Source organism: Oncorhynchus clarkii, chromosome 23 (assembly GCF_045791955.1).
Source record: "Oncorhynchus clarkii lewisi isolate Uvic-CL-2024 chromosome 23, UVic_Ocla_1.0, whole genome shotgun sequence".
NCBI lineage: Eukaryota > Metazoa > Chordata > Actinopteri > Salmoniformes > Salmonidae > Oncorhynchus > Oncorhynchus clarkii.
This window is the reverse complement of record NC_092169.1, coordinates 38,189,096-38,212,500: the sequence shown is the minus strand read 5'-3', so window position 1 is coordinate 38,212,500 and position 23,405 is coordinate 38,189,096. Positions and strand designations below refer to the sequence as shown.

Genomic DNA, 23,405 nt, shown 5'->3' with positions numbered 1-23,405 from the left:
ATGCTCCATATTAAAATAATACTGCCATGGTTATGCTCCGTATTATAATAATACTGCCATGGTTATGCTCCGTATTATAATAATACTGCCATGGTTATGCTCCGTATTAAAATAATACTGCCATGGTTATGCTCCGTATTATAATAATACTGCCATGGTTATGCTCCGTATTATAATAATACTGCCATGGTTATGCTCCGTATTATAATAATACTGCCATGGTTTTGCTCTGTATTAAAATAATACTGCCATGGTTATGCTCCGTATTATAATAATACTGCCATGGTTATGCTCCTTATTAAAATAATACTGCCATGGTTATGCTCCGTATTAAAATAATACTGCCATGGTTATGCTCCGTATTATAATAATACTGCCATGGTTATGCTCCTTATTAAAATAATACTGCCATGGTTATGCTCCGTATTATAATAATACTGCCATGGTTATGCTCCTTATTAAAATAATACTGCCATGGTTTGGTCTCCATAGCTACATACTGTAGTGACATGGAGGTCTAATAGTTTTCTTTCAGGTCAATGATACTATATCATTTGGAGTCACCTGTCGCAGCCCTTTTCACACAGCAAGGCTTTTCTCTGTCTGGCTCAGTTGTAGTCAACTGTGGTGTGAAGATTGTCATGATAATGTACTTGTTATCTCTTAGGTAGAGGATGGAGGAAAATAAGAGGGGGGATGTAGGGTGGAGGTAGGTAGAAGAGGGAGGGGGAGGGTGGAGGTGAGGAGGGAGGGTGGAGGTAGAAGTAGAGGAGGCAGGGGAGGGTGGGGGTAGAGTAGGGTGGAGGTAGAGGAGGGTGGAGGTAGATGGAGGGGAGGGTGGAGGTAGAAGAGGGAGGGGGAGGGTGGAGAAGGGAGGGTGGAGGTAAGGGAGGGAGGGTAGAGGTAGAGCAGGAAGGGTGGAGGTAGATGGAGGGGAGGGTGGAGGTAGAAGAGGGAGGGGGAGGGTGGTGAAGGGAGGGTGGAGGTAAGGGAGGGAGGGTAGAGGTAGAGGAGGAAGGGTGGAGGTAGATGGAGGGGAGAGTGGAGGTAGGGGATGGAGGGGAGGGTAGAGGTAGAAGGGGGAGGGTGGAGAAGGTAGGGTGGAGGTAAGGGAGGGAGGGTAGAGGAGGGAGGGTGGAGGTAGAAGTAGAGGAGGGAGGGGGAGGGTGGGGTGGAGGTAGATGGAGGGGAGAGTGGAGGTAGGGGATGGAGGGGAGGGTGGAGGTAGAGGTAGCGGGGGAGGGTGGAGTTATAGAAGAATGGAGGTACAGGAGGGTGGAGGTAGAGGAGGGAGGGTGGAGGTAGAAGAGGAAGGGTAGATGAGGATGGAGGGAGAGGAGGGTGGAGGTAAAGGAGGATGGAGGTAGAGGAGGGAGGGTGGAGGTAGAAGAGGAAGGGTGGAGGTAGAGGACGATAGAGGATGGAGGGTGGAGGTAAAGGAGGGTGGAGATAGAAGGAGGGTGTAGATAGAAGAGGAAGGGCAGAGGTATAGGAGGATGGAGGGACAGGAGGATGGAAGGTAGAGGAGGGAGGATGGAGGTAGAGGAGGGAGGGAGGGTGGAGGTAGAGGAGGGTGGAGGGAGGGAGAGGAGGGAGGGTGGAGGTAGGAGGAGGGTGGAGGTAGGAGAGAGAACAGTAACAGAGAGAACAGTCTATGACTAGGGTGGCTGGAGTTTGACATGTTTTAGGGCCTTCCTCTGACACCACCAGGTATAGAGGTCCTGGATAGCAGGAAGCTTGGCCCCAGTGATGTACTAGGCCGTTCGCACTATCCTCTGTAGTGCCTTGCAGTCCGAGGCCGAGCAGTTGCCGTACCAGACAGTGATGCAACCAGTGGTGCTGCTGTAGAACTTTTTGAGAATCTGAGGACCCATGCCAAATCTTTCAGTCTCCTGAAAATACTGAACTGTATTTGGCATGGGTCCTCAGATCCTAAAAAAATTGACATTGCCAAAGCAAGTGAAATGGATTAACAAAAGCGAAATAAACAATAAAAAGTCAACAGTAAATATTACACTCACACAAGTTCCAAAAGAATAAAGACATTTCAAGTGTCATAGTATTGTATATACTGTATACAGTGTTGTAACGATGTACAAATAGTTAAAGTTTAAAAAAAATGAAAATTAATAAACATAAATATGGGTTATATTTACAATGGGGTTTGTTCTTCAATGCTTGCCCTTTTCTTGTGGTAATGGGTCCCAAATCTTGCTGCTGTGATTGCACACTGTGGTATTTTACCCAATTGATTTGGGAGTTTATCCAAAAAAAAAGAATACTTTGTGGGTCTGTGTAATCTGAGGGAAATATGTGTCTCTATTATGGTCATACATATGGCAGGTTAGGAAGTGCAGATCAGTGTCCAACACATTTTGTGGGCAGTGTGCACATAGCCTGTCTTCTCTTGAGAGCCAGGTCTGCCTACGGCGAACTTTCTCAATAGCAAGGCTATGCCTATCTCTCTCTCTCTCCACTCTCCCTCTCTCTCTCTCTCTCTCTCTCTCTCTCTCTCTCTCTCTCTCTCTCTCTCTCTTCCTCTCTCTCTCTCTGTTTCTCTCTCTCTCCCTCTCTCTGTGCCCCCAGGCCTAGTTCATGTGGGTAGGTAAATGTTGAAGCATCCCTGGTTAACAGTGGTGTCATCATTAACAGAAGGGGGGTTATACATGCATAAAATTAGTGTGTAGCACGCACAGAGACAGGAATAACAGCACTCAGAGAGAGAGAGAGAGAGAGAGAGAGAGAGAGAGAGACTGACAGAGAGAGAGGGGGGGACAGAGCGAGAAAGAGAGAGAGAGAGAGGGACTGACAGAGAGAGAGAGAGAGAGAGAGAGAGAGAGAGAGAGAGAGAGACTGACAGAGAGAGAGAGAGAGAGAGACCGTGTTCATGTTAGAAGACTCCATCTCCCTAGAGTGGTCTCATACGTGCTGAGAATACTATGAACACAGAACATCTGCATAGTTCATGCATACACACATTCACAGGACATACACACATACACATCTGCACCCACACATGCCAGTATTCTGTGCACATACCTGGGTTCACACACAGATGAATCATCATCAGAGGCATGTGTCCAACTCGTGGCTTCTCTGGATAACTGTCTCCTTCCCACATTGCAGTAGAGTAGAATAGAAACATAGCATATGTCAGAACTACGCATGGTGTAAATTAAGACCAAGCATGGTTGATTAGATCATTATCATCACTGATTTAGAATAGAGTAATTTGAGCTTTTGATGTGAAGTCATTTAGACTTTCTGTGATGACCTAGACTGTTCAAAGCAGAGTGCTCTTATGTCACAGCTACCTCTGGTGGTGTTAAAAAATAAACTACAGTTTACTTGAAGAAGAATAGTAGAATAAATATGGTGGCATAGCATGTGGACCTATATGTCTCTCTATGTCCTGTTGCAGGATCCTGGATTTCCGCCGTGTCCCTCCTGTAGCCGGTAGACTATTGAATATGACTAAAGAGATCAAGGACGTGACCAGAGACAAGAAGCTGTGGAGAACCTTCTTCATCTCACCAGGTACTGAACCAGACATGCTACACTCCTCTGTTCTCTGTGTCCTATAGGACAGTAGTCTGAGGTTCAAACACAATTGTCTTGAGCAATGAAACTGAATGAGTCAAATTCAATGAAACTGACAAGGGAAGCTTATACAGCTTTATTCACATCAGGGGGATTTAGAGAAACAATGTAGCTTTGATCATGTTAGGGGAATTTAGCGAAACAAGGTAGCTTTATTCATGTCAGGGGAATTTAGGAAAACAAGGTAGCTTTATTCAAGTTAGGGGAATTTAGCAAAACAAGGTAGCTTTATTCAAGTCAGGGGGATTTAGGAAAACAAGGTAGCTTTATTCAAGTTAGGGGAATTTAGCAAAACAAGGTAGCTTTATTCATGTCAGAGGAATTTAGGAAAACAAGGTAGCTTTCTGTATTCACATCAGGGGGGTTGAGTTCAGGGCTCTGTGCAGGCCAGTCGAGTTCTTCCACACTAATTTCTACAAACCATTTCTGTATGGACCAAGCTTTGTGCACGCGGACAGTGTTATGCTGAAACAGTAAAGGGCCTTCCACAAACTGTTGCCACAATGTTGGAAGCACAGAATCGTCTAGAATGTCATTGTATGCTGTAGCATTAAGGAGCCTAGCCTAGCTCGAACCATGGAAAACAGCCCCAGACCATTATTCCTACGCCAAACTTTACAGTTGGCACTATGCATTGGGGCACGTAGCGTTCTCCTGGCATCCGTCAAACCCAGATGCGTCCATTGGACTGCCAGATGGTGAAGCGTGATTCATCAATGTATAGAACACGTTTCCACTGCTCCAAAGTCCACTGGCGGCGAGCTTTGCACCACTCCAGTCGACGCTTGGCGGTGCGCATGGTGATCTTAGGCTTGTGTGCAGTTGCTTGGCCATGGAAACACATTTCATGAATCCCCCGCTGAACAGGTATTGTGCTGACATTGCTTCCAGAGGCAGTTTGGAACTCGGTAGTGAGTGTTGCTACCAAGGAGACTATTTTTACGCTCTACCCACTTCAGCACTCGGCAGTCCATTCTGTGAGCTTGCATGTCCTACTACTTTGTGGCTGAGCTGTTGTTGCTCCTAGAAGTCTCCACTTCACAATAGCAGCACATACAGTTGACCAGAGCAGCTCTAGCAGGGCATCAATTTGACTAACTAACTTATTGGAACGGTGGAATCCTATGAAGGTGCCACGTTGAAAGCCACTGAGCTCTTCAGTAATTCCATTCTAGTGCCAATGTTTGTCTTTGGAGATTGCATGGCTGTGAGCTCGATTTTATACAGCTGTCAGCAATGGGTGTGGCTGAAATAGCCGAATCCACAAATTTGAAGGGGTGTCCGCATACTTTTAGTGTAGCTTTGTTCATGTCAGGGGAATTTAGAGAATAAGGTTGCTGCATTCATGTGAGGGGAACAAAGCAGTGGTGAAACTTAGGTTCCTTACGATATGATATATGGCTCTTTTCACACACTTTGGTGAAACTTCCATTTTTGTGTGTTGCACTTGCATTCAGTTCCCACTCTGCACAGACAGATTCAATTCAATGTCTAGTCCACATTGGTTCAATGTAATTTCATTGAAATTACGTGCAACCAATGTTGTGTGTCCAGTGGGTAGCGTCTATGAATCAGATAATTATGCATAGTATTGGCGTCAAACAGAAGAACCAAGGACACAGTTGGTTCCTGATGTTGTGAGGTATTTACAGAACAACTGGTGCAGTGAGATTAGGATATCAGGACCTGCTTAGGCAAAGGAATTGTAACAGTAGAGCAAAGGATGCAGTATATGGTAAAATGGATGGCTGCGGTGTTGCCGTTATAATGAGTACATGATGCTTGGACTGCTAAGGCATAAATGTATGAAAGTGTATTATGATTTTAAATGTATGTGGTTCTGTTCTTGTCTATTAATGTTCTGTATTATGTCATGTTGTATGTTTTGTGTGGACCCCAGGAAGAGTAGCTGCTGCTTTAGCATTAGCTAATGGGGATCCTAATAAAATACAAAACATTATAATATGAACATATCAACTGTGTTAAAGGACTGTAGATGGTTCTATTGGTCACCAAATTGACAAATCAATATCACCAACTAAGCCATTCATGTCAACTATGTAATTTCTCAGCCAACAACATCTGTTTCTACGGGGAGTGTTCGTACTACTGCTCTACAGAGCATGCTCTGTGCGGTAAGCCAGACCAGATCGAGGGTTCTCTGGCTGCCTTCCTCCCAGACCTGGCCCTGGCAAAACGTAAGACCTGGAGAAACCCCTGGAGACGATCCTACAACAAACGCAAGAAAGCAGAGTAAGGCACCAATACAAGGATGACATAATATAGCAAATAGAGTGGTGCATTTATATACAGGCTGATACACCCATGTAGAGTTTGAAGAGTTAAGATGTTGAACAGTTTTATTTTAAGGTTGTTCACTCGATAGGTATATGTACATACTGTATATGATCATTACTCTGCTGTGTGTGTGTGTGTGTGTGTGTGTGTGTGTGTGTGTGTGTGTGTGTGTGTGTGTGTGTGTGTGTGTGTGTGTGTAGGTGGGAGGTAGACCCTGACTACTGTGAAGAGGTTAAACAGACCCCTCCCTATGACAGCGGCACCCGTCTATTGGACATCATGGACATGACCATCTTTGACTTCCTCATGGGTGAGACCACACCTCTTAATACATACTTCACAGGAGGCTGCTGCGGGGCGGACGGCTCATAATAATGACCAGAAAGGCGCAAATGGAATGGCATCAAACACCTGGAAACCATGTGTTTAATGTATCTGATACCATTCCACTGATTCCACCAGTCATTACCACGAGCCTGTTCTTCCCAATGGCACCAACCTACTGTGACTTACATCAGTGGAGGCTCCTCAGAGGAGGAAGGGGAGAACCATCCTCAGTGAAAACATTTTTTTACCATCTTCTTAGGGCTGCAATCTTGTTAACGGGATCGATATGACAACAGCCAGTGAAAGTGCAGGGCGCCAAATTCAAAACAACAGAAATCTCATAATTAAAATTCCTCAAACATACATGTATCTTATACCGTTTTAAAGGTCATCTTGTTGTTAATCCAACCACAGTGTCCGATTTCAAATAGGCTTTACAGCGAAAGCACCACAAACGATTATGTTAGGTCACCACCAACTCACAGAAAAACAGCAATTTTTCCAGCCAAAGAGAGGAGTCACAAAAAGCACAAATAGAGATAAAATGAATTTTTCTAACCTTTGATGATCTTCATCAGATGTCACTCATAGGACTTCATGCCACACAATACATGTATGTTTTGTTTGATAAAGTTCATATTTATGTTTAAAAAATCTCAGTATACATTGGCGCGTTAGATTCACATCCGGTGATATTGCAGAGAGCCACATCATTTTACAGAAATACTCATTATAAATGTCGGTAAAAATACAATTGTTAGACATAGAAATATAAATATACCTCTCCTTAATGCAACCGCTGTGGCAGATTTCAAAAAAACTTTACGGAAAAAGCAAACCATGCAATAATCTGTGACCGGCGCTCAGAAAACAAAAACAAATTATCCGCCATGTTGGAGTCAACAGAAATCAGAAATAACATTATAAATATTCCCTTACCTTTGATGATCTTCATCAGAATGCACTCCCAGGAATCCTAGTTCCACAATAAATGTTTGTTTTGTTCGATAATGTCCATTATTTATGTCCAAGTAGCTACTTTTGTTAGGGAGTTTAGTACACAAATCCAAGCGCTCGTGCAGGTCCAGCCAAACGTTGGACATAAACTTCAAAAAGTTATATTACAGGTCTTAGAAACATTTCAAACTAAGTATAGAATCAATCTTTAGGATGTTGTTGTCATAAATCTTCAATTACGTTCCAACCGGAGAATTCCATTGTCTGTAGAAAAGCCATGGAACGCAGGTCGCTGTCATGTGAAATGCGCGTGACCAGGACCTGGCTCTCTGCCAGACCACTGACTCAAAGAGCTTTCATCCGGCCCCACATCACAGTAGAATCCTCATTCAAGTTTCTAAAGACGGTTGACATCTAGTGGAAGCCTTAGGAAGTGCAACATAACCAATATCCCACTGTGTATTCAATAGGGGCTGGGTTGAAAATCGACCAACCTCAGATTTCCCACTTCCTGTTTGGATTTCTTCTCAGGTTTTTGCCTGCCATATGAGTTATGTTATACTCACAGACATCATGCAAACAGTTTTAGAAACTTCAGAGTGTTTTCTATCCAATACTAATAATAATATGCAGATATTAGCAACTGGGACTGAGGAGGAGGCCGTTTACTCTGGGCACCTCTCATCCAAGCTACTCAATACTGCCCCTGCAGCGATAAGAAGTTAAAAAGTCACCCTTTTAAGATTAAACTATACTAAACATATCCACGTCACCAAATAATTGATTAAAACATACTATTTTGCAATGAAGGTCTACAGTAGCCTCGGCAGCACTAGGGTAGCACCATGGTGTAGCCAGAAGACAGCTATCTTCCCTTCTTCTCTGGGTACATTGACTTCAACACAACCTAGAAGGTTCTCACCCCCTTCCATAGACTTATAGTAATTATGAGAACCGCAAAGGATCAGAGAATGAATCTAGTACTGAAAGCATAAGTTAGCACCGCAGAGCATAAAATGTGATGAGTAGTTGACTCAAAGATAGATGAAGACAATAGTTGAACAGTTTAACAAATTAATTTATTCCAAAATGAAGGAGAAGCAAGAGAGAGATTATCATTAGTTTTTTTAAACTTTCAGTTTCACTTAGTTAGCAAATGCAGCTAGCTAGTTTAGCCTACTCAAACACCCTGCTCAAACAGTGGGATGCTATGTAATCTAGCTGGCTATGACTATCCAGCATAACACTGGAACTCTTCCAAGTCAAGGTAAGCTTTTGGTTTTACTAATGTATTGCCACCGGGGCCCTCCGGTGTAACTGCTTACTGTAAACCGTAGTCTGGCATTTTTATGGCGGTTTTGGAGCAGTAGCTTCTTTCTTGCTAGCGGCCTTTCAAGTTATGTCGATATTCTACTCGTTTTACTTTGGATATAGTGTCATGCCCTGACCATAGAGAGCTATTTATTCTCTATGTTGGTTGGGGTCGGGGTGTGATTTAGGGTGGGCTATCTAGGGGAATTGTATTTCTATGATGGCCTGATATGGTTCCCAATCAGAGGCAGCTGTTTATCATTGTCTCTGATTGGGGATCATATTTAGGTAGCCATTTTCCCATTGTGCTTCGTGGGATCTTGCCTAGATATAGTTGCCAGTGAGCATTATTATTAGCTTCACGTTTCGTTTGTTGTTTGAAGTTTTAATTTCCAAAATAAAGAATGGAAACATACCAAACTGCATCTTGGTCTACTCCTTATGACGAACGTGACATATAGTTACTTTTGTACCTGTTTACTCCAACATATTCACAAGGTCCTTGGCTGTTGTTCTGGGATTCATTTTCACTTCTCGCACCAAAGTACTTTCTTCTCTAGGAGACAGAACGTGTCTCCTTCCTGAGCGGTATGACGGCTGTGTGGTCCCATGGTGTTTATACTTGCGTACTATTGTTTGTACAGATGAACGTGGTACCTTCAGGTGTTTGGAAATTGCTCCCAAGGATGAACCAGACTTGTGGAGGTCTACAGGTTTTTTTTCTGAGTTCTTGGATGTTTTCTTTATATTTTCCCATGATATTAAGGAAAGAGTTTGAAGGTAGGCCTTGAAATACATCCACAGGTACACCTCCAATTGACTGAAATGATGCCAATTAGCCTTTATCAGAAGCTTCTAAAGCCATGACATAATTTTCTGGAATTTTCTATTTTATGCAAACTTCTGATCCACTGGAATTGTGATACAGTGAATTATAAGTGAAATCATCTGTAAACAATTGTTGGAAAAATTAGAATGCACAAAGTAGATGTCCTAACCTACTTGCTAAAATGATGGTTTGTTAACAAGAAATTTGTGGAGTGGTTGAAAAACTAGTTTTAATGACTCCAACCTAAGTGTATGTAAACTTCCGACTTCAACTGTATACTGAACAAAAATACAAACGCAACATTCAACAATTTAAAAGATTTTACTAAGTTACAGTTCATATAAGGAAATCAGTAAATTTAAATAAATTAATTAGGCCCTAATCAATGGATTTCACATGACTGTGCGGAGGTGCAGCCATGGGTGGGCCTCGGAGGGCATAGGGCCACCCACTTGGGAGCCAGGGCCACCCATGGCTGCGCCTCTGCACAGTCATGTAAAATCCATTCATTAGGGCCTAATGAATTTGTTTAAATGTACTGATTTCCTTATATGAACTGTAACTTAGTAAAATCTTTTACAGACCCAGCCAATAGGAATTAGTTTTTCCCCACAAAAGGGCTTTATTACAGGCAGAAATATTTCTCAATTTCATCAGCTGTCCAGGTGGCTGGTCTCAGACGATCTTGCAGGTGAAGAAGCCAGATGTGGAGGTCCTGGGCTGGCGTGGTTATAAGTGGTCTGTGGTTGTGAGGCTAGTTAGAATTACTGCCAAATTCTCTAAAACAACATTGGAGGTGGCTTATGGTAGAGAAATCAACATTCAATTATCTGGCAATAGCTCTGGGGGACATTTCTGCAATCAGGGTGCCAATTGCACGCTCCCTCAAAACATGAGACATTGTGTTGTGTGACAAAACTGCACATTTTAAAGAGGCCTTTTATTGTCCCCAGCACAAGGTGCACCTGTGTAATGTTTAATCAGCTTCTTGATATACCACACCTGTCAAGTGGATGGATTATCTTGATAAAAGAGAAATGCTCACTAACGGGGATGTAAACAAATTTGTGCACAACATTTTTGAGAAATAAGCTTTTTGTGCATATGGAACATCTTATATTTTAACTCAACCAACATGAGACCAACACTTCACATGTTGCGTTAAACATTTTGTTCAGTATAGGATTCTTTCTAAAAAAGATACATATATTTCAGGATGTTGTGTATCCCTGGGAATGATCAGAATTCATGTAAACACCCCTGGACCAGTTTACACTCAATCATAGGACCTGCTGAAGATATGGGTCTTCAGTAAAGACTTAAAGCTCGAGACCACATCGATCAGCAGACCGTTCCATAAAAATGTAGCTCCATAGGAGAAAGCCCTGCCTTCAGCTGTTTGCTTAGAAATTCTATGAACCATAGCGTACGTGTAGGTACAGTACCAGTCACAAGTTTGGACACACCTACTTATTCAAGGATTTCTTTATTTGTTTCTGTTTTCTACATTGTATAATAACAGTGAAGACATCAACATTATGAAATAACACATGGAATAATGTAGTAACCAAAACGTTTTAAACAGCTTTGCACACTCTTGGCATTCTCTCAACCAGCTTCCGCTGGAATGCTTTTCCAACAGTCTTGAAGGAGTTCCCACATATGCTGAGCACTTGTTGGCTGCTTTTCCTTCACTCTGCAGTCCAACATCACAAACTATCTCAATTGGGCTGAGGTTGGGTGATTGTGGAGGCCAGGTCATCTGATGCAGCACTCCATCACTCTCCTTGGTCAAATAGCCCTTACACAGCCTGGAGGTGTATTGGGTCATTGTCCTGTTGAAAAACAAATGATAGTCCCACTAAGCAAAGGACAGATTTCTAACGGTCTAATATCAATATCAAATCAATATCAATTCTTGGCCCAAGCAAGTCTTTTCTTTTTATTGGTGTCCTTTAGTAGTGGTTTCTTTGCAGCAATTCGACCATGAAGGCCTGATTCACGCAGTCTCTGAACAGTTGATGTTGAGATGTGTCTGTTACTTGAACTCTGTGAAGCATTTATTTGGGCTGCAATCTGAGGTGCAGTTAACTCTAATGAACTTATTCTCTGCAGCAGAGGTAGCTCTGGGTCTTCCTTTCCTGTGGCGGTCCTCATGAGAGCCAGTTTCGTCATAGCACTTGATGGTTTTTGCGACTTTCAAAGTTCTTGAAATTTTCCAGATTGACTGACCTTCATGTCTTTAAGTAATGATGGACTGTCATTTCTCTTTGCTTATTTGAGCTGTTCTTGACATAATATGGACTTGGTCTTTTACCAAATAGGGCTATCTTCTGTAAACCACCCCTACCTTGTCACAACACAACTAATTGTCTCAAACACATTAAGAAGGAAATAACTTTTAACAAGGCACACCTGTTCATTGAAATGCATTCCAGGTGACAACCTCATGAAGCTGGTTGGGAGAAGGCTAATAGTGTGCAAAGCTGACATCAATGCAAAGGGTGGCTACTTTGAAGAATCTCTAATATAAAATAGATTTTGAATTGTTTAACACTTTTTTGGTTACTACATGATTCCATATGTGTTATTTCATTATTCTGCAATGTAAAAATAAGTAGGTGTGTCCAAACTTTTGACTGGTACTGTATGTACAGTAGGACCATATCAGAGAGTTAGGTAGGAGTCCATGTAATGCTTTGTAGGTTAGCAGTAAAACTTGAAGTTAGCCCTAGCCTTGACAGGAAGCCAGTGTTGAGAGGCTTGCACTGGAAAATATGACCAAAATCTTTTTTATTCTAGTCAAGATTCTAGCAGCCGTATTTAGCACTAGCTGAAGTCTATTTAGTGTTTTATCCGGGTAGCCAGAGACTAGAGCATTGCAGTAGTCTAATCTTGAAGCGACAAAAGCGTGGATTCGTTTTTCTGCATAATTTTTGGACGAAAAGTTTCAGATTTTTGCAATGTTACGAAGATGGAAAAAAGCTGCCCTTGAAATATTTTTGATATGTTCTTGAAAAGAGAGATCAGGGTGCAGAGAAAGGCAGATGTCCTTCACAGTTTTATTTGAGATGATTGTACACCCATTGACATTCATTGCCAGATCCGACAGCAGATCTCTTTGTTTCTTTGGACCTAGAACTAGCTTCTCTGTTTTGTCCCAGTTTAAAAGGCAAACATTTGCTTTCCACTTCCTTATGTCTGAAAAGACAGGCTTCCAGGGTAGACAATTTTGGGGCTTCACCATGTTTCATCGAAATGTACAACTGCGTGTCGTCTTCCCCACTGTGAAAGTTGACATTGTGTTTCCGAATGACATCACCAAGAGGTAGTAAATATAGTAAAAACAATAGTAGTCCTAGAACGGAACCTTGAGAAACCCCGAAACGTACTATTTATTTGTCAGAGGACAAACCATCCACAAAGACAAACTGATATCTTTCCGACAGATAACATCTAAACAAGGCTAGAACTTGTCCACGTAGATCAATTAGGGTTTCCAATCGCAATGCACTATATTAGCCCACACAGCGACAAGGATACACTTTCATCCTAGGTTTGGGACCTCATATTGAATCTTATAGGGATGCATAATGATATATAGAACAACCTTACAATTATCTACTTTGGCATCATGAACCCTCTAACACAATACATTCATTTGACTTGGTGAAAATCTGTTTTTGGACCTAACTCGCTTACCACTTTTTCCATGTGGTTTCTTGGTTCACAGACTACATGAAATGATGACCTCTTCATAATTATGTGGTCAAATTATTAATTTTGTGTATGGTTTTCTAGAAACAAGGGTGGCTCAACTTACCCCTTTGGCTGACTAACCGCACTCTCCCCTACAACTACAACATGGCTCCCTTTCTAAAATGACATCTCTCCTTAGGCAACATGGATCGTCATCACTATGAGACATTTGAGAAGTTTGGCAACGAGAGCTTCATCATCCATCTCGACAATGGGAGAGGGTTTGGAAAGCATTCTCATGACGAGGTGTCTATTCTGGTGCCTTTAAGCCAATGTTGCAGGTTAGTGATTTTTTTCATATTTTCCATCAACTGGCATGTTTGATGTATCATTGGGCATGCAGACATCAAGGGCTTACCAATTAAACTGAAACGTCAGACACCTGTATTCATCCTGAACAATGAGAAATAAGTTATTTAATATTTTAATTAAAAAAAATATATATATTAAACGTCGATTTTTAATAACATAGTAAAATGAATAATTTCAAACATAAAAGACAAAAATGCATAACTTCTGACTATTTTAATGTACAGATAAGCGAATTTGTCGCAATACTTTTGGTCCCCTAAAATGGAGGGAATACAGGACTTTCTCCCCGTCTTCTTTGATTCGGGTTTGGGTGTAGCTGGTCTCCTGGGTGGTGGGGGATACTGGGTGTTCAACCTGGATGAGGATGGTCTCATGAGGGGAAACTGTATCAGACAGTTCATGGGCAGCAACAGGAGGAGAGGTGGAGGATTGTAGTGTGTGGGCATGGGTGTTGATTGCCACCTACAGTCTGATATACCAAGGCTTTCAGACAATCAGCATTCAGGGCTGGAACCACCCAGTTTATAAATAAACTTCTGGTGCTGTCACGCCCTGACCTTAGTTATCTATGTTTTCTGAATTATTTCGCTCAGGTCAGGTGTGACGAGGGTGGGTATGTGTGTTTTTGTCCTGTCTAGGGTTTTTGTATATCTATGGGTGTTTTGTATGTCTAGGTAATGTAGGTCTATGGTGGCCTGAATTGGTTCCCAATCAGAGGCAGCTGTTTATCGTTGTCTGTGATTGGGGATCATATTTAGGTTGCCATTTTCCATTTTGGTTTTGTGGGTTATTGTTGATGTGTAGTTATTTGCCTGTCAGCACTTGTGTTATATAGCTTCACGGTCGTTTTGTTATTTGGTTAGTTTGTTTAGTGTTCTTCGTTTTAATAAAGAAGAATGTATTCATATCACGCTGCCCCTTGGTCTCCTCTATACAACGACCGTGACAGGCGCTAACATGTGTCCTTTGTCCTGATCGTGTCCACGTTCTAATTGTGCCCACATTTTCAGAAATGCGTCTACACATGGTCTTATCGGTCCACTGTGTCCGCATTTTGAACAGATTTCCTGTATGCTAATTATTTGACAGATATTCTTTCAGAATAATACATTATTTACATTTGTTTTTTATTGAATATTTAAAACAAGCCGCTCAACAACTAGATCACATTAGTCATCTAACAGCCTCCCATGCAGAGCGACATACAGAAGCAACCAGGGTCAACGCCCTGCTCAAGGGCATGTCGACAGATCTCCTACCAGCCCTCCAAGATCCCCCCCTACAGTTCTCCAAGAGCTACCCCCCCCCCCCCCCCAGTCCCCCCGAGAAAAAATAAATACAATAATTCCATTCCCCACCCCCAAGACCCCCCCCAATGAACCAACAACCAACCAAATGAACAAAAGAGGAAAAAATAGAAAGACAAAGGAAAACAGAAACAACAATGCAAAAAACAAGAGACATCAAGGACAACAAAAATCATAACAGCAAGGCCAACTGAATATGTTTGAGTGCACGTATGACACTATTTACATGTGTGTGTGTGTGTGTGTGTGTATTTGAATGAGTGTGCGTATATTGCATATGTAAAAACACCTGCACTGCATCAGCCTCAGGAAAACCGGCATTAGCTGTAACAACACTGCCCCTCAGTGTCTTTCAAATGTACTTTTTGTTATATTTTATTTTTACGTATTTTTTACAACTTTTATCTTTATCTTTTATCTTTCAATCACATTATTTATAACGCCCTTTTTACATCAGCCGATGTCACAAAGTGCTGTACAAAAACACAGCCTAAATCCCCAAACAGCAAGCAATACAGATGTAGAAGCATTCTATCCTCCGCCCTGCAACTCCACTCCCACTTGTCTCCAATTCCACATCCCAACCCTCAGCTTCCCTCAGCCCATCCCACCTATCTCTGCTGGCCACCATCTTCAGATTTTGATGCACCATATATCTTTCAACTGTGATGTGATGTTTAACATACAATTTCAATCTATCTAATCAAATAGAATCCACAGATTGCGAGTTAAAGATAAATACTTTTACTAAGTGTATTAGTATATTAGTAATTGACAGACCCGGTTTCTCCAGATCTCCCAACGGTGCAATTTGAGATCAATGTTATGCATTTTCAGTCCAAAAACAGGCTAATTGAGGGCAATACCAAAATAAATGGTCTATTGATTCTCTATTCTCACAACAGAATCTGCAGAGCTTTGATGATTTTATGCCCCAAATATTTATGATTTTGTTGGTGGCAAGAATTCTATATAATAATTTTATCTGAAGGGCATTAAATCTTGAATCTCGCGTCATTTTATATATCAACTCATACACCCTGTACCATGGAATTTGTACATGAAAAATCTCTTCTCAACTATTTTGCAATCTGTATGGCACAGCTGTCAACATCCTTGTCCTCAAATGAAACTGTTATACTTTCCTATTAATGCTATTATTATTCCTCTGCCAGTTTTGATCCTTTATATTGGGGAGACAGACCAGTTCCCTACCTCCTCCAGCTCCATTTTTGGGGTAATGCTGAAATCAATTGGTTGTAATCTTGGATTGAGCAAACCTTCCCACACAATTCTGATAACTACATGAAAGACATAACTCTACCATTCCAATTTACAGTATAAATACAGGTATTTTGTCAACCAGCGCATTTGAGTTCAGCCATAATATTTGTTGTAATATTTGTTCTATCTTTTCAGGGGGATGAAATTGAAATTGTAGCCAGCTCTGCAATGCTTGTTTGAAAAAGACTGACACTTTTAAAAAAGTATTATTTTAAATGAATGGTTGTTATTTTTTTAGTAATCCACCTGAGAACCATTTAGGGTTCAAGTAAAACTTTTGAATGAGTGAAGCTTTTAGAGAGAGGTTTAGTGCTTTTATATTTAATCATCTCAACCTACCCAATTCATATTCGTGTATCGTTTAGCATTCCAGATCAAGTGAAATATATTTAGCTCATATGATTTTAAAAACAAATCATCAGGAGTAGGCATCGCCATAACTAAGTGAGTAAACAGAGTTAATCAGACTTATTTTTCCATAAATAGACAGGTACCTCTCCATGGCTGCAGGATCTGGTCTATTTTTACAAGTTTTCTATTGAAATGAATTGATATCTTTTGTGTTATGAATACCAAGTATGTCTACTTCACTATCAGCCCATTGTATAGGTAAACTGCAGGGTAATGTAAAAGTTTTTTTAAAGATCCAATATGTATCATAATTGAGTCCAGAAAAGTTATCTAGATCTTCAATGAGACATTGCAGGGATCTAGGTTGCAGACTTAATATAAAACTTGAGGCATCGGCAGACACCTTTGTTTTTAAGCTTTGGATTTCTAATCCTCTAATTTTATTTGATATGATTTTAATAGCTAGCATTTCGATGGCCATAACAAATACAGTGGGGCAAAAAAGTATTTAGTCAGCCACAAATTGTGCAAGTTCTCCCACTTAAAAAGATGAGAGGCCTGTAATTTTCATCATAGGTACACTTCAACTATGACAGACAAAATGAGAAAAAAAAATCCAGAAAATCACATTGTAAGATTTTTAATGAATTTATTTGCAAATTATGGTGGAAAATAAGTATTTGGTCAATAACATAAGTTTATCTCAATACTTTGTTATATACCCTTTGTTGGCAATGACAGAGGTCAAACGTTTTCTGTAAGTCTTCACAAGGTTTTCACACTCTGTTGCTCTTATTTTGGCCCATTCCTCCATGCAGATCTCCTCTAGAGCAGTGATGTTTTGGGGCTGTTGCTGGGCAGCATCTTTGGATGCAACTAAGCATTCTTTGTCCTCCAAACACGACGAGTTGAGTTTTTACCAAAAAGTTATATTTTGGTTTCATCTGACCATATGACATTCTCCCAGTCTTCTTCTGGATCATCCAAATGCTCTCTAGCAAACTTCAGACAGGCCTGGACATGTACTGGCTTAAGCAGGGGGACACGTCTTGCACTGCAGGATTTGAGTCCCTGGCGGCGTAGTGTGTTACTGATGGTAGGCTTTGTTACTTTGGTCCCAGCTCTCTGCAGGTCATTCACTAGGTCCCCCCGTGTGGTTCTGGGATTTTTGCTCACCGTTCTTGTAATCATTTTGACCCCACGGGGTGAGGTCTTGCGTGGAGCCCCATATCGAGGGAGATTATCAGTGGTCTTGTATGTCTTCCATTTCCTAATAATTGCTCCCACAGTCGATTTCTTCAAACCAAGCTGCTTACCTATTGCAGATTCAGTCTTCCCAGCCTGATGCAGGTCTACAATTTTGTTTCTGGTGTCCTTTGACAGCTCTTTGGTCTTGGCCATAGTGGAGTTTGGAGTGTGACTATTTGAGGTTGTGGACAGGTGTCTTTTATACTGATAACAAGTTCAAACAGGTGCCATTAATACAGGTAACGAGTGGAGGACAGAGGAGCCTCTTAAAGAAGGTCTGTGAGAGCCAGAAATCTTGCTTGTTTGTAGGTGACCAAATACTTATTTTCCACCATAATTTGCAAATAAATTCATTAAAAATCATACAATGTGATTTTCTGGATTTTTTTTCTCATTTTGTCTGTCATAGTTGAAGTGTACAGATGATGAAAATTACAGGCCTCTCTCATCTTTTTAAGTGGGAGAACTTGCACAATTGGTGGCTGACTAAATACTTTTTTGCCCCACTGTAGATATTGTGACAGAGGACACCCTTGTTTAACTCCTCTTGACAATTCAAAACTCTCTGAGAAGTAACTGCTATTTACAACTTATACCTGGGGTTGCTATACATTACTTTTAGAGAAAATCACCAAAATTGAAAAAATCAAGGCATTTATAAATGAAATCCAGTCTTACTTTATCAAAGGCATTTTCAAAATCCGGTATAAATACCAGGCCTGGTTTCTTAGATGTTTCATGATGTTCTATTATTTCTAGTAGTTGTCGTATATTATCTTCAATGTATCGTCCATGTAAAAAAACCTGTCTGATCAGGATGAACAATACCTTTACAAGATCTTTCTGTACATTTGTTAATGTTCTATTTTTTGTATTATTTGGATAGAATTCCTTACAGTAATCGTCATTAAGTGGGTGAGGATGAAACGGAAAAGAGAACATCTGCTTAAAATATTTAGCTTCCTCTTTTAAAATATAATTTGGAGTCATAGATGACTCCGTCTTCAGTAACGAGTTTCTGCAAATTCCTTTTGTTAGCGTTCCTGTGTTGGAGATTCAGGAATAATTTGGTGCATTTTTCTCAATATTCCATCCAGTTTGCTTTATTTTTGTAATAGATTACATTAGATCGTTCTTGTTCTTCCAGTTCTTTTTATTTTTCCTCTGACATATTTTGTATCTCTGTACTGTAGTATTTATTGCCATCTACCTGTACTATTAGTTCATGTATTTCCCTTGTTAGTCTTGTCTCTTTCGCCAGAAACTGCTTTTTTATTATTGATGAACATTGAATTGAATGACCTCTGAAGGTACATTTTAAAGGTATCACAAACAATAAGGTGATTTGCTGAACCTATATTGTACTGGAAAAATTCAATTATGAATTATTAGGTTATAGTTAAAAAATAAATTGTCCTCCAGTAAACTTTGATTACATTTCCAATGTCCACGTGGAAATTCTATAAGAGTTATGTGAATGCCAATTAGATGATGATCCGATTGCATTCTGTCTCCTATTGAAACTTTTTTAGAAATTAATCTCTTCTTTTTTTGTTGAGTGCTCCAAATCCGTTCTGCCTCGAATTACTAATTTTGGAAGATTTTCTTGTTAAGCCCTTTTGTTGTATTTTTGTTTGTTGTTTTCGTGAACTCTCAGAATTTACTTGAAATGGGACTGGTGAACTGCAATGCACTTAACCTGAGTTTTCACTTATCATAAGTTGATGACTTTATATGAAGTTGTAATCAAACAGCATTAATGAACTTCCTCCATTCCCTCCTGTCCTTCCAGAGTGAAGAAGTCGACACACCTGCGTCTGCAGCTGCTGGCGAAGGAGGAGTACCAGCTGAGTGGTCTGATGTCTGAGTCTCTGCTGAGGGACAAACTGACACCCATTCTCATCCAGCCACACCTGAAGGCTATGGACAGACGACTACACCACACACTCAACGTCCTGGCAGACTGCATCGTGAAGGAGGGCTATAGTAATGTTGTGGAGGATGACCTGGCAGGGGAGAGGGAGTGGGGGCACACATCACCCAGGGGGAGGTAGCTGCGAGGCCTGAACCGTTCTAGAATAGACTAGACTGGATTGGACTGAATCGCACTGGCCGGAACAAGGGTGGATCGGACTTAACTGGACTGGATTGAACAAATGTGGACGCTATCACCATAGGCCCCTTTTTGCCCACCACAGCGCTACAGACCATGAAAGTCTTGAGAGATGTTTGTCTTGTTCAGAAGAGATTTTTGAATTCAGTGAATTCCAAGACTGATATTATTCCTTCTGTTGTCACCTGAATCATGTGTGTTTATACGCATTGTTGGGACCTGTCAAAGGCCTGTAAACAACATGCCTATTGGAGGAGATCGACTCTGTCTTAATTAAGAAAAATGTTTTATTGCTAATTGTTTAATTACTTCTGTTGTTTTACGTTGTTGTCGATGTGTTTTTTTATAAATATATTTGATTGGAGTGCCGGTTTACTGCAAATTGTGTCTTCTGCTTTTCATCTTTCAAATGCAACCTGTTCCGAGAGTATTTATTAGTTACCCCTGCCACAAAGTGGTCACAGTTCAAAGTTTGTCAGGTAGAGGGTAGCACTAGTGCATCTACAAATAGCAATGTCCTTTTTCAATAAATTTGAACTTTTTGTTCAATGTTAGTGGAAAGGAATCTGAATCGCTTGTGGATTCTGTTTGAACTGTGTCAAAACCTAACCAGGGTACAGTAGGCTGAGTCCAATTTAGGCTCTTTTGACTTTTCAAGAACTGCACCAGTCCAGAGCTGTATCACAATTCACAGACCCATTAATCATTGGTGGAACTAAATCAAATCAAAATGTATGTTCAAATCTATGTTTATATTACAGCAATTATTCAGATTATTCCTTTGTACTTTTTTTTCTTATTTTTCTTCTGCTTGTAGATTATTTTATTGATTTGAGGATGAAGTTAAGATTTAAAAGTAGTCCTCTATTATGGTACTAAGAAGCTAAACGTGACACCGGGGTTTTGTATGATGATGGTTCCTTTAGAGTGTGATGAATGTCTGATGTCCAGATGGAAATGTGGTCTACAGATATTCAGGATGTACATTTCTTAACTTTCCAATGGCAGATCTGCTTTGCTGGAGAAAACATTTCAGTTATTGCTACTTAAAGTCAATATATAGATCATTGGAGGCTGGTGGGAGGAGCTAAAGGAGGACGGGCTCATTGTAATGGCTGGAATGGAATAAATGGAACAGTATCAAAAACATTAAACATATAGAACCCACATTTCTGACTCCATCTTTTCCATTTTCAGCCATTACAATGAGCCCATCCTCCTATAGCTCCTCCCACCAGCCCCCACTGCAGTAGATAAACCTAGTGCCTGTGCAATGATAGAACTATTTGAACGTTTGGGATCATTACTAAGAGAGTAATTGCAGGAAAATATGAATTCCTGATATAAAGCTATATACATTAGGTGGGGAGTTCTGTGCGTATACTCCATCCATCCCATCCTGTTTTTATCTGTGTCTCCTTAGGTCTGTCTGGTTGATACTGTATGTATGGACGGTTTATGTGGAGGTTTGTAAAGGTGCAATTAAACAAGATGTGCATTTAAATGTGTCATTTAACCTCATCAGTTATATATCTCAAAGTTAGAAAAATAGATCCAATAATGATTGAGACGGGGCAAAAAACTCTTGACTTGATTCTGATCCTTGTAGGCACCACAGAAACAGTCAAGTCTTACAGAAAACAAATATGTCTAATATCTATGTGTCCATACGTTCAGAGTACAGTGCCTCATCTGTAGCTTAATTGACACAATCAAGTGAATTGAATACATATAAGTACAGTAATGATGTCTACTACAGCACCCCAACATCAACATGTTTACAGTCTTTTTATTTTGATAACCTTTCCCTGGCCCCCGTAAAAGCCTCCGCTATGCTTTATAAACACATCCATAGGACTGAATGGAGGAAGCCCAGTCTGAGTTTACGACTCAAATAGCACCCTATTCCCTATATTGTGCACTAATGTTAACCCTATGTGCTGGTCAAAAGTATTGCACTGTAAAGGTAATAGGGTGCTATTTGGGATGCTGTCTGAGACAAACATCTAATAGACAGAGACCACAGGCCTAACTAGGGTAATCAGCCTGACCGCAGACGGGACAGCAGAGGAATCATCGTCATGGGAATAAACCAGGAATCCGACTAAACAGGACGCCTTATCTGATCCTGCGCCCACCCTCTTTCCTCTGCACTGCTCCGATGGAGTGACCATAGAATAGAATAGAATGGACATAGTTTTGGAATCTGGTTGAGGTTCTAATTCTATGATAGTGACTCTTTGTTTGAAAATGTGGGTGGTACACCATGCCCTGGATTTGCTCCAGAAGACGGTGGTGCAGTTGATTTCACTGCATCACTAAAGAAAGGGAATTAGTGTACTGGCATGTTTAGAATAGATAATCAGTTATCAGTTATTAGAATAACTGGCTAATCACTTTATTTGCTAAATAATTTTGAGGAAGACGAACCAAAGGTCACAAAAGTTGCTTACAAACAGAGAGGATACACCGTGGCTCTAAATGTGAATACAATATCCTGTAGTTGATAAAGATGTGGACACCTCATTGTTGCAGTTGGACTGACACCTGATTATAGTTGATATAATACACATTTGCTGGTATAGGCCTACAGTGCTTTCGGAAAGTATTCAGACCCCTTGACTTCTTCCACATTTTATTACGTTTCAGCCGTATTCTAAAATGGATTAAATAAAACATGTTCCTCATCAATCTACATATAATGCCCCATAATGACTAAGCGAAAATATAGATATATTTTTTGAAAATGTTGTACATTTATTACAAATATAAACCAGAAATACCTTATTTACATACACTACCAGCCACTACCAGTACCAAGGTTTGGATACACCTACTCATTCAAGGGATTTTCTTTCTTTTTGCTATTTTCTACATTGTACAATAATAGTGAAGACAACAAAACTATGAAATAACACATATGGAATCATGTAGTAACCAAAAAAAAATTCAACAAATCAAAATATATTTTACATTTGAGATTCTTCAAAGTAGCCACCCTTTGCCTTGACGACAGCTTTGCACAATTTTGAAATTCTCTCAACTAGCTTCATGAGGTAGTCACCTGGAATGCATTTCAATTGACAGTGTGCCTGTCAATTTCTTTCCTTCTTAATGCGTTTGAGCCAATCAGTTGTGTTGTGACAAGGTAGGGGTTGTATACAAAAGACAGCCCTATTTAGTAAAATACCAAGTCCGTATTATAGCAAGAACAGCTTAAATAAGCAAAGAGAAACAACAGTCCATCATTAGTTTAAGACATGATGGTCAGTCAATGTGGAACAATTCAAGAACTTTGAAAGTATCTTCAAGTGCAGTCGCAAAAAAACAACAAGCGCTATGATGAAACTGGCTCTCATGAGGACCCCCACAGGAAAGAAAGACCTGAGGAGGAGTAGGAAGGATCGGACCAATATGTAGCGTGGTAAGTGTCCATGTTCATTTATTAGACTGAACACACAAAACAAAATAACAAAGTGAAAGGAAGAAACGAAACAGTTCTGTCAGGTGAATACACAAAACAGAAAACAACTACCCACAAATCATAGTGGGAACACAGGCTACCTTAGTATGGTTCTCAATCAGAGACAACGATTGACAGCTGCCTCTGATTGGGAACCATACCAGGCCAAAAGCAGAAATACAAAACATAGACCAAAAACATCAAATGCCCATCCAACTCACGCCCTGACCACACTAAAACAGAGAC

The 23,405-nt window shown here is 40.5% G+C and overlaps 1 protein-coding gene across 1 annotated transcript in view; it reads left to right on the top strand.

Moving 5' to 3' along the window:
* Positions 1-20,773, top strand: part of LOC139381371 (extracellular serine/threonine protein kinase FAM20C-like) — an 84,335-nt gene extending 63,562 nt beyond the window's left edge. Inside the window, exons 5-9 of the mRNA XM_071124847.1 lie at positions 3,422-3,537; positions 5,673-5,853; positions 6,099-6,208; positions 13,221-13,362; positions 19,376-20,773. Of these exons, the coding sequence (XP_070980948.1) occupies positions 3,422-3,537; positions 5,673-5,853; positions 6,099-6,208; positions 13,221-13,362; positions 19,376-19,637 (811 nt within the window). The 3' untranslated portion in view covers positions 19,638-20,773. The remainder of the gene's footprint in view (positions 1-3,421; positions 3,538-5,672; positions 5,854-6,098; positions 6,209-13,220; positions 13,363-19,375) is intronic.
* Positions 20,774-23,405: the final 2,632 nt, after the last annotated feature.